Source organism: Drosophila obscura, unplaced genomic scaffold (assembly GCF_018151105.1).
Source record: "Drosophila obscura isolate BZ-5 IFL unplaced genomic scaffold, ASM1815110v1 contig_186, whole genome shotgun sequence".
Taxonomy (NCBI): Eukaryota; Metazoa; Arthropoda; class Insecta; order Diptera; family Drosophilidae; genus Drosophila; species Drosophila obscura.
In genome coordinates, this window is record NW_024542774.1 from 7,740,206 (window position 1) to 7,752,637 (window position 12,432).

General features: G+C 45.2%; 2 protein-coding genes across 2 annotated transcripts; one reads left to right on the forward strand and one right to left on the reverse strand.

The window, feature by feature from the left end:
* The first annotated feature begins 1,444 nt into the window (after positions 1-1,444).
* LOC111075873 (odorant receptor 59a) lies at positions 1,445-2,686 on the forward strand. The gene is made up of 2 exons (XM_022369383.2): positions 1,445-2,169; positions 2,224-2,686. Exons 1-2 carry the CDS (start codon positions 1,445-1,447, stop codon positions 2,636-2,638), a joined length of 1,140 nt encoding a protein of 379 aa, XP_022225075.2. The 3' UTR covers positions 2,639-2,686.
* Positions 2,687-2,726: 40 nt separating this feature from the next.
* Positions 2,727-3,804, reverse strand: LOC111075874. The gene has a single exon (XM_022369384.2). The coding sequence runs from the start codon at positions 3,706-3,708 to the stop codon at positions 2,878-2,880; it is 831 nt and encodes a 276-aa protein (XP_022225076.2). The 5' UTR covers positions 3,709-3,804; the 3' UTR covers positions 2,727-2,877.
* Positions 3,805-12,432: the final 8,628 nt, after the last annotated feature.

Genomic DNA, 12,432 nt, shown 5'->3' on the forward strand with positions numbered 1-12,432 from the left:
TCTTGTTCGCTGACAGCAACAGCTGCTACTGCGTTTGGGTTAGGCAAGCAACGCGTTGCGTTCGACCGATATGCAACTGGCATTTGTGCAACCTGCCGCATGAATAACGCCGTATATTAGCTATGGGAATGCTGAAGAAATTAACAGAACTTGCAAAAATTTCACTGGAGGAAAAATCTAACACTATCTGGAGGGAAAATGCCACAAAACAAAATCATAGAGAGAGAATTGTCATGCTTCATTTTATGGCATACGACGCTCGAGTAGAGGGCATTGTGATTATGTTTCCGCTGCAACTGGAGGGGTTCAGATATGGAGGGTTAAGTCACGAGTATCTGCCGGCACATCCGTTCCACTTTTGAAGCCATCTTGTGCCACGCCGCCAACGTAATTGGGTTACGAGCTTAAAAAATTCGTATGAAAATATTTCACATACAATAAATGGCAGTGAATGTTAGAGTTTTATTTATGCATGTGCATGTGGCAGTGTAAGCGTAGATGCCCCATGCAACAATTAAGACATTAGATTGGTCGGGAATGGTGACGGGGACTGGGACGGGGACGGGGACTCTGCCTCACAACCATGAATCACACCATACGCATACTCTGACCCTGTGATGGAGGATCTTTTTTTTTAGTCCTGTTTGTGTGTGTGTTGGCTCGCTGCCATTTCAACATGCAACAATTTATGGGGCGATGTCAGCAATATGGCAACACAAAATGTTTTTTTTGCTGGCCTGCGTGGACATGCTAATTGCAGGCACCATACACACATCAGTCCATGAAGCGAGCGGCAGAGAGAGAGAGAGAGAGAGAATATAAACTAACTATGCCTTTGGGGTTGTGTTGCGTTGAAATATTCACCAAAGCGCATAGTTTCATCGTATATGTAGTAGCATGTGGCACTGTTGCAAGTTCCTGTAAAATTGACGACCAGCGAATGAGCCATAAATTCTGCAGTCTACTTTTTAGCGCAAATTTTTGATGCTGCAAAAACCGCTGACAAAAGCAGCAGGAGCCACGAACATTCCGAATTTGTGTCCATTTTAATAAATTATGAAAAACATCAGCATCAGAAATGAGAAGCAACCCAGGAAAACCATCAAATAATTTTACATTTCATTTGCAATCGTTGGCCTGTGCAGCTTGTGCTGCATTTGTTGCGAATTGTTGGCCAACAAAATGGGAAATAGTTTAAAGAGCTCGAAGAGTAGCCATTTGCCAGAGGGAATTTTAAATGGAATTCTGCTCGCTGGGAATTCACAACCTAAGCGGCAGGTGGCACCGGTGATAATTTGTAATTGATGCCATCACGCGACAATAATTACATAATTGGACAAAGGCCAGGCCATAGGGCAGTGCGCACACATCTCTATCTGCAGGTATACATAGTATAAAATGAGGCATTATTAGAAACGGAACTTCAGAAATCAAAGAGAAGGCCATGGCCGACGAAGCCATCGACAGTTTGGGCTTCATCAAGAGCCACTGGACGGCATGGTGGGTACTCGGAGTGGCCCATAAGCGAGTGCACTCCTGGCGTAGCCTCTACATCTGCTACAGTGTGCTGGTCAATGTGATGGCCACCGCCTGCTATCCGCTCCACTTGGGCCTGTCGCTCTTTCACAACCGCAGTCTCACCGAGGACATCCTCAATCTGACGACCTTTGCGACGTGCCTCGCCTGCTCCGCCAAGTGTCTGCTCTACGCCTACAATATTGGCAAGGTGGTTCGGATGGAGCAGCTCCTGCGGCTGCTGGATGAGCGTGTGAGTGGCAGGGAGCAGCGTGGCATCTACGGCCAAGTGAAGCTGCAACTGCGCACCATCCTGTATGCTTTCATTGGCATCTACATGCCGTGTGGTCTCTTTGCAGAGCTCTCGTTCCTCTTCAAGGAGGAGCGGGGCCTTATGTACCCCGCCTACTTCCCGTTCGATTGGTTAAACTCCACGAGGAACTACTACATAGCCAACGTCTATCAGATTGTGGGAATATCCTACCAACTCATGCAGAACTATGTCAATGACTGCTTTCCGGCCGTGATGCTCTGCCTAATCTCGTCGCACGTGAAGATGCTCTGCTCCCGCTTCCAGGAAATTGGCAGGGATCCATCCATTGATGCGGAAAAGCAGCTGGAGGAGTGCATCACCGATCACAAGCGCTTGCTCGAGTGGGTACCAAACGAACTGATTGCTAGCACTACTAATTTGACTTTCCTTTACAGGCTCTTCAGATGCATTGAGGGATTCATGTCGCTGCCAATGCTCATCCAGTTCGGGGTCACCGCTCTAAATGTCTGCATCAGCATCGCGGCTCTCGTGTTCTTTGTCAGCGAGCCCATGGCTCGATTGTATTTCATCTTCTATGCCCTCGCCATGCCCCTCCAGATTTTCCCCTCCTGCTACTTTGGCACCGACAACGAGTACTGGTTTGGACGCCTCCACTACGCCGCCTTCAGCTGCAACTGGCACGCGCAGGGAAGGAGCTTCAAGCGCAAAATGATCTTCTTTGTGGAGCGATCGCTGAAGAAGAGCACAGCGATTGCTGGCGGCATGCTGCGCATCCATTTGGACACATTCTTCTCGACCCTTAAGATGGCCTACTCCCTGTTCACGATTATTATACGAATGAGGAAGTAATATTTTGCAATCCATGAACTGATTTCGTGGTCGTTTTAGTCCATTAAAATTGTATTAATATTCCCCTTGAATGAAATTTCACACTCGATAAAAGGTAGCCAAAGTTATAGTTTATTTTTGACTGAAATATGGCGAGCGAAACAGAGGTTAGATTTGGTTCGGTTCAGGGCCAATTTCTGCGTCTGCTGTTGGACGCTTGCTGTCAGAATCGCGGTGTGCTTGGCGCAGTAGTCCTAGGCCTAGGTGGCACCACTTCTGGTAGCCAAGTCAGTTTCCGCGCAAATCTGTTGGATGAGCAGCTTCTGCTGGCGGTCAAACTCTTGCTGCATGCGCAGGCGCTCGTCATACTGGGACTGGAGCAGCTGGATGAATCGGTCTCTGTGGCTACGTAGGTAGTTTCTCAGCCCGTTCACATGCTCGTTCAAGGTGCGCTCGATCATGAGGTCGATTTCTTGTTCCAGGCTCGGCTGAACCAAGCGCTCCTGGTGTTTGGGTGAGTAGCCTTTAGCCTTTGATCCAACTATCTCCGGCTGAATGTGGGCCTGTTCACGGGCCTCCGCATCCGCCTTGCGCTGCACCAGCACCTGGGACGGCTTCTCCAGGGTGAGCGATTGCAATAGTTGAACGGCATAGCCACCAGCATTCTTGGCATTTGCCATTTTAAGCCCGAGAGACTGGGGACCTGGCGACAACTTCTTGGTTCTAGGTGGTTGCTCGAAAATGTCCGTTTTGGAATGCTGCAGTTGAGGCAGACCCCGCCGCCTGGCCACGGAGGTGTAGCCATGGCCGCTTCGCTCTTGGCCCGCTGGGACTCTGTCCTTTTCGAACTTGTTTTCCAGCTGAAAAGCCATCTGCTTGGACACTTGCATATCGCTCCGCTTCGTCTGCGTCAACAGAGGCGACAGAATGGCCTGACCATCGATGTGGAACCCAGAGCCAGTGCTGCGAACAGAGCTAAATCTAGCGAGGGCAGCGAGACCCAACACATGGCTGTGTACGTTGGGACCGTGTATTGTGTTCGTCTCTGTCTGGATTTTAGTCCCCTCCTGGCTCTGTTCAAGCTCCTCCATTGCTTAACTAAAAATTTGTTCTGCTTAAATTTTGAGTGAAAAAAATCCAAAAAAAATTTTAATTAAAAAAACCACTTGGTTCAGTTGCTACTTGATAGAAATTAAATCGAAAATTGGGGTGAATATGAGTGAACATGATTATTGATAATTGGTTTGGGGTTTTGGCTTATTTCAATTTCGATATTCGGCAGCCACTACGTGTAGCATTGCCGAAGGAAGAAGAATTAGATGCAGCTGCTGGTGTTTTTATATTGGGAGTGGGCAGTGTTTAATTGAATCACAGAATCTCTTTGGAAATTTCCATAAGACACGCAGAAGAAGCAACAGCATCAGCAGCAGCAGAAAACAAATCAATTGCTCAGGAAGGGATAACCAGACTTGAGCCCAATGCCATTGCTTGCTTTATTTATTTGCACAAGCGTTAAGACATTAAAAGACTTTGCCCAGTGTCCAAAGTCGCAGTGGGAGTGGAAGTTGTAGCCGAACTCCGTAATGCGCTTAAGTCCGGCACAAAGTCCGTGTTGAATCTGCAAAATGAACATTGTAAAACGGATAGCGGAAAAGGCAAAGTGAAGAGAACCCAAAAAAAACAACTAGCTCACAGCAACAATTTATAGCTGGCAAAAACTAAAGATTGGGAGCCTGGAAATGGAATGGGACTCCACTCTCTTTCTCTCGTTCTCTCTCTCTTTGGGTGTGTGTGTGTGTGTGTGTGTGTGTGTGTACGTTCCAATCGATGACCAATTTGACGACCAAGTTACTCCATCGGACCGTCCATTGGACATACATACTATAAAGTTGATTTGAATTTATTACAAAACGCATTTACTTCACTTTCCAACCAAATTCCCCAGGCCAAGCACGTAGCCAAAAGCCCATCCTCCCCCCCTCTACAGTTCTGCATTTCCCGACGTCCGAGGCTGGTGGTTAATTTTTAATCAAAATAAACAAGAAAATAAAGGCAAAAAAAAAACTACTTCCACGGAAGTTGGACTTTGGGGCATTTAGCAGACTCAGCAGACTCAGCTGTTTGTTCCAAGTCGGAAATTGTATTTTAGCCACTTGGCTCATTTCTTCCAGACCTTATCATTCTCATCAACCTACTTATCGCTCCCCGTCATCAGCAGCAGCTCCAGCTTTAGGTCCAGGTCCTGTTTCTGTAAGTCATCCCAAACTGTTACTTGAAAAGTTCATTGCATTTGGGGTGGATGGATGGTTGAAGTAAGTTGGCGAAACTTCTCCACTGCGAGAATGCGGGTATGTGCTCCGGGATATGTGTACTGTACTTTCACCCAGTTATCAGTGGGGAGAGATATATGTATGTATGTTCGGTTATGTACTGCAAATCCTGCATGAATCATTCACTATCAGTCCATCAGTCACATTAGTATCATGCCGTGACACAATAAATTCGATAAAGATTTTCCAAATTCGTACAAAAGTCACTCTCTCTCACTATGCTGAAATTATCTTAAGAACTGTGGGACTATTAGCTATCATAGCAACATACAAGCACACATCTTTCTTAATGGGGCTTTTTTTACATTGCTTTCTGCCGTTCGACATCTCTAAGTGTGTGTGTTCGTTCACTCATGAGTGTTCAAAGAGATGAAGAAAACGGAGAGCTGTTCCAAGGAAGCGAGAATCGAACTGTTTTATATTGGGTGTTCATTCAGACCTCTAGTGCAGAGTAAGCATTTCCCTCAGTGCGTGGCATAGCACTCATCAGCTGGAGTGGCAGTGGCATTAGCCACTTCCTCTCGTTCCCCCCTTCCACCCGTCTCGGGCGCTTGGCTGAACGTGTAATTTGTTGTTAGGCAAAATTTTAATCCAATTGCAGAGCAGAGCAGAGCAGCAAGTTACTGGCTGCTGGTGTTGCTGTGGCAGCCACAAGTGGCCAAAGGATGCCGACGCACTGCGAATGGGGGGATCTTGATGAGTATGCTGCAGCATCCTTGAGCATACTGTGGAGTATGCACGTGGGGACCCTTGAAGTGTTACACCCGAAGACGATAGAACCGCAGAACTCAAGTTTCTTGGGCTCCAACAGGTGAAAGTGAATCAATTTTCCCCCTTAACTACAGTGCGGAGCAGAAGGATGGCCAACTTAAGCAATACTCATTGTTTGCCAAACTTTATATTTAATTAGTAGCAATCGCCCGTGAAGGCTGGAAGGCTGGTGGGCTGAGAGGGTGCAAAGTGTAAGAGTGTAAGAGATCTGAAACTAAACGTAAATTGCAAACAGTTTTGACTCGAAATTAATAGTTTCTCCTCATGTCGAGGGAGCCGCAAAAGTTTCAAATTTATCAAGCAAATCAAAAGAAACCAAACAAAAAATTCCCACTAAACTGTGTTGGACAAAAGTTTTGTCAATGGCTTAACTTGCCCCCAGCGGCCACATCTGTGGGAGAGAGAGAGAGAGAGAGAGAGCTATGTGAGAAAGAGGGCTGTTGGGCGAAGAGAGCCAGCGAGTCCGCTGAGTACTCAAGTAAATTACAGGCCCTCATAGTCTTGGATTATTCAACCGCAGCAAGAAGTAGTTGCTGGAGTGTCTGGAGCAAGTGTTATCAAGACACACACACAGACACATACACATACACACACACACGCACTCAGGCGTACAGGATGGCAAACAGGATCCATATGGTTTCGTATAAAGAGGGAAATTTTACAACCGACATAAGAAAGTCACTTAACGTGGGGCAATGGCACATTATGTGGCTAAGAAAGAGCCAGGAGCAGAGTCAGCGGCAGAGCCAGCGGTACATAGTGGCACAGAGTGGGAGTGTTGGTGGTGTATGTGTATTTGTGTGTGGGTCGAGAGGCTCGGGCGATGTGGCGACTGAAAGTTAATTTTGGCCAGAAAATGTGAGCCAAGCAAAACGAGCAGAAAAACGGAATAGCACTGACATTGCGGCAGGAGGCTGTTCTGATGGTATAAGGGGTAGAGCGTTAGGTGGAGAGGCGTCAGTGAAAACATTTTGCCTAAACTATGCCATTAACATACAAAACTTTCATAGCAGACGTAGCTCTCTCTTATTTCCACTCCCCCCCTCTCCTCTCTCTCTCTCTCTCTCTCTCTCTCTCTGTCTTCTTAGCTTTCTAGCCAACTCTTCGAAGCACGTAAATACTTGCCAGAAACTTGCACGAATTAACAACAAAAAGTTTGTCCTGCTTGTGTGACGGAAAACTTGGATAAAATAACACAAAACTGCCACTGGCAAGTAACAATAACAGGGAAGAGTGAGCAAGAGGGATGCATACAAATAGAGCAAGAGAGAAAGGGACAGGGACAGGGACATATGCTTCATCAGCAGAGTTCCTACGTTTCGGCAGATGTTGAAAAGGATTGCGCCTGACATGGACGACCAGTCAGTGTTCAGTCCTTGGTACTCAGTCTCCGGTTGGCAGTCGGTAGACCTCGGTGTTCAGTGCCAAATGTCAAACAATTTGTGGTCTCCTAATCTACCCTTCTCTCTCTCTCCCTCTTCCTCTCTCTCTCTCCTGCTTTATTTGAAGTTTTGGCCTAAAGGCTATTGGCCAAAGTACAAGTATTTATAGCTCAAAACTTTATGACTACCAAGACCAGACCTAAGCCTACGTCAATAAAAAGCCAAGCACTGCTTTATGCGCTATGCGCTATGCGCTCTGCGCTGTTTGCTGTGTGTTTATCCTCTCCCCGCTCCACGCTCCGCACACCAGCAGTCGCACCGCATAATTGCCGCTAAAGAGTGTTTCGTGTCCAATGCGGAGTCTAGTCCAACTATAACTCATTATGGCTAATGAGTGTTATTTGTGCCCTGCCGCAGAGCCAACTTAATATTTTGCATGGGCGTAGCAAGGCGAAAGGTCGAGCAAAAGGATTTTTGTTGCACGAGTGTGGGGGTTGGTGGACGGGCAAACAGATTTTGACTTGCCCAAAGGGATTACTTTTAACGGACAACAAAAGCGACAGCGAGTGACAGCTCTTGTGTATGCAAGAGAGAGTGAGAGAGACAGATGCACGCCCCGAGAAATAGTGAAAGAGAAGGTTAAATATAATTATGCTACTGCTTCAAGTGCTTAATCCGAGTGCAAGCAGTTCGATTGGCAGCATTAAAGCAGTTTAAAGCAGAGTTGATACAAAATTAAAAATTAATTAAGCAGAGTAGCAGAAGTATCAAACGTGTTTTATCTCTCCTAATTGCATAATGACATGCATATGTACATACGTGCGTTTCTTTTTCATAAGTCTGCACTTTTTGTTCAACTAACTGCAATATGCCAGTTGGAACCTCGTGGTCTTTAATACCATTTAAGCCTAATGGACGTTTGGTTGCTGCTATCTCTTTGTGTCTGTTTCGCCGCTCTGATTCGTTTTTTTCCCCCGCTAGTTTCAGTATAGATTGTATGCATCACATTTCACTTTTTTTAGTTGCTTGTTTCGTTACTGTGAACAGGATACAGGACACTGGACACTGCATACTGGGTATTCACTCTCGTACCCTCTCGTCAAGTGAGTTTTATGCTGCTCCTCAAGTCGACGGCCACTCAGGGAGAGAAACACAAAAAGAATTGAGAGTTAAGCGTTCGCATAAATTGTTTTTATTGTTCTTCTTAAATGGGGTGGTTACGATGAGTTCTGCAACTGACTTTAATCGCATGTAAATGGAAATGATGCGTGCCCTGGAAGGCGGTAGCAATAAACGTGGCCAAAAAGCACATGCATAATACATATACCTATATACGTATACGTACATATATGTAAGCAACAACTGAACGAAAGCAATGAATAAGCGAGATAAATGAATAAATGAGGCGAGGAGGCGCAACAGCCTCATCGATTTGGTCGCATTACCAAGGGCTCAATTCGGAGGCGAGGCGGGCAGCTTCACGTGCCTGTCCCCTTTGGCGGATTTGGTGCCAATGCAAACACAACAATTGAAATTTTAAATTGCGCCCTGACAATGACAATAATGAGATGATGATCGGGATTTATGCTGATGACGTATGGCATATGGCTCTTGTTTGTTTGCCATCACACCCCCACACACACACAAACAGACACATACACTCAGACACGTGCCATAGGGCATGCAGTTGATAACGTGCGATTTAATGTCTTTTAAAAAGGTTTTAACGCGATTTACAGGTAAATGAGGCGTATAATTTTAGGGCCAAATCTGTAACCCCCCCTTTCTCGCTATCACTGTCTTGTTTTTTCTCCATCTGTGTCTGTCTTTCACTCGTTGTCAGTGTCCTTTGACTTAAGAAAAAATTCCACAAAAAAAAAATCTGCAACCGCCGAAAGCTTTCAGTATTTGTGGATAGAAATATGAATGCAAAAATCAATGCAAAATATATTTGTAGCTCTTGTTGGGTTAGCCGCATGTCAATCGAGGGCAGCGCAAATGCACATAAATTGGAAGCCATTAATTTATACAGCTGCAAATAGGCTACTACGAGTAATTGTGTGTGATCGAAGATGGAATACCCTAAGCGCTGCTCGAAAGAGCACTGTATTCATCACAGGTAAACGAAAATCCTCAGCTGGATTAATAATCAATTATTTTAAAGCTCTTTGGGCCTTTGTGCAGTGCTGAATGCATCACAAACTTCAAAGGATTCCAACGATATAATCGGCTCAGCATTCGAACGATTGCTGTATGTATCGTTGCCTTCAAATATGCCGCATTCAATTGCTGCAAATCGTAGCAATTAATGCAGCTGCAAATGCTGCTGCTGCATCTGCTTCATTTAATCGTGCGATTGCATAAATATGCAAAATAAATAAATATTTCCTTCTGTTTTCATTTGCAAATTTAAATCCTATTCGAAATGTGGATACAACTACAAATGGGTGCACATGCACAAATACATACATACAAACTATATCCGTGCACATTTATCCATGACGACCTTGACATATTTGGGCTGATAGTTTGCTGCTATTATTAGAGCCAGAGATAAGCATTTGCTAAAATCACATGAAATTGCCCAAGCAATTTAAAGCTCATTTTGCGATCATCAAATGCCTGGGCAGATGGGCCTCATTGTGGGACATGGCAGAGGCAGTCAGCGGAACAGAGATAGCAGAATGGCGACCAAGAGTGGGTAGGGTGATCCGCGTGGAAAGAGAAGCCAAGCCAAATTTAAAATCTCATTATAAATCACGCTACTAACAGCAGGTGCGCGCATACCCTTTATGGGTAACCAATTTGGCGACAACCATTTACAGGCTATTTACAACTTCTATACACATGTCAAAGACATCAACAACAAGTCGGGCTGCAGACAGGCAATTATTGCTTACACTTTATTTAATCTGATCAATCAGAAATAATCAGGACAGAAGACAGCAGACAGCAGAACCAGCAAAATGAAGGGGGGAAAAAAGGAACTGAATAAATGAAACAAATTACAGAATTTAGACCAGAGCAAGACAACTCATTTGAATCTTCGGTTAAAGTTGTTTGGCTTGAGTCTCTCAAGCTTGTTGACTTCAAGCAAACACATTACATGCCTCAACTCAATGACGCACAGCCACACACGAGAGGCCGAGAAGCGACAAACCCAAGCCCAATCTACACGTAACTCAAGTTTAAGTTGTTTATGTTTAAGGTCACGGGCTGGCAATTATAAAACTCATTCTGCGTGCTGTAAAAATAAACTTGAAAAGTAATGTACGGAGCGGGGCGGGGCGGGGCGGTGCGTGCACTTGCCGACTTCCACCAAGTAGATTCGCATAATTGCAAGCCAAACAAAACCAAAAAGCGGTATCCAGAAGCAACAGCTGGTAAGCGCAAAATGAAGCCGAGTCATGAATCTGGCCCAAGAGCTTCTTGTCACAATTTCCGCTTTGGGATGCCCAGTGGAAATTCCTTTCATCTTCCATCTCTAAATCTACAATATAGAATGCGAAATTCCTGACGATATAGGAAAGTAGATACCGTATGTATGTACATGTTTATCATTTATTATGTGACCACAATATTGAACATCAACTTGTAGCTGGAAGTGATAATCATTGCAATAATTTTGTTGATTGGGTGGCTGACACAGCCACAGCAGAGGATACACAGATTATGGAGAGTTGGAGGAGCGGGTACCGAAATTGAATTGCCAAATGGATTCACGTGTGTGATTCACATGCCCAAGACCAAGCCCAATCTCTATCCAATCACATTCATCTGTGTCGGCAGTCCGAATGCCCCTGATGACCCTGCAAATCTTGCGTTTATTCAAGCATTTCCTGGAACCTTGTTCCGAAATAGAATCACGTACAGGTCGAGGACCAATTATTGTCCTCGGCCCACCAATTTATTATGCAGGAGTCGGTGTGCGAATTAAACTCCAATTTGATTTGGGGGGCACTGGCACTGTTCTCATCCCGGATCGGCCAGAATCATTAGCGACTGGTTTCTCCTATCCCATCGATTTGTCGGTTCTTTTCTGATTTATCATTTGTCATGCCCTGAATCCCATTGAGTTTTTTCCGTTGTGTGATTTAAATGGGCGAGCAATTAAGAGCCGACCATGCAAGTGGTTCAATAAATATCAATAAATTTCGCCAGTAATTCCGACATTTGGCAATAAATAACAATGGATCCGGTCGGGCTGGTGTCAGTCGGGCAAAGTTTCTAGACCATCGAGCACACAGTCGATAAAACAAACAGGAGTCACTAGCAAGTACGAGAATCAAAAAAAGTTACCAAAAAAGCCAAGTGCTGCAAGTAGCCCAGTCCAGTGTAAACCTAATTGCAAACAAGGTAACTACTACAAATATTTGCACCTCTAACCCACACCATCACATAACAGTCCAGTCGATCTGACTCACGGCTGGAGAGCCATGCGGCATATGAGTGATGCACCCGCCTGGACCGGGAACCAAGTGAAAGTTTTTGGTCCCGCTAATTGTGGATACACTGCACTCTGTGTGTGTGTGTTTTGGGCTGCATGGCGAATTGATTGCCGCATATGCGGAAAAGAAAGTCAGTGCACAGTATACAGTGTGCCCCCTCCCCAAAAGCACGTCAATGACCGGGCCACGAAACCGGCAGCTCACTTAAATGCGAGTTTAGTTACTAATCGGTTACACAGCACAGCGTTACAGGCTTTTTTTTTAAAGAGCTGCCATCGAGCAATCGTACAGCAAAGCCAGCGGCAATAGTAACAGCCACAAATCAGTTAGCAGCCACTCATGCCTGACTGTTGCCTTTTCACACCACTCGACAGAAAATCAACAGAGATAGAAAAAACTGAATATAGTTGAAAAAAGGGGCAGCCAGCGCATTATTAAGCAGGAATCGTAGATACCCTTAATTCAATACCTAAATTAAATGAACAATGAGTGGAAAATACAAGCCAAATTTTACATAAAACTGAAATTGTATAATGAGGTTAGACCCAAGACCCAAACCCTTGAAAAACCACCGTAAACATATGCCACCTCTAGCCAAAATATCCCCTGTTTTGGGCAAAGGGTATCCATCTCACGATCTATAGCATATCTTCAACCCGTTCGTCATCTTCGACATCTGTCTACACAGAGCGAAATTCATTCGACTGCGCACGCGCACATCTTACAAAAAACAAAAAATAACAGCTGAGCTTCGTGCTCGGATACCCCGGGCCCCGGACACTCTATCCAGCTACCAATACTCCTGCTGGCTGCCCATAGCAAACACGTTAGGCGCCGACCGAGACTGTAAAACTCGCCCAACAACCCGCTCCCGCTTAAGCTCA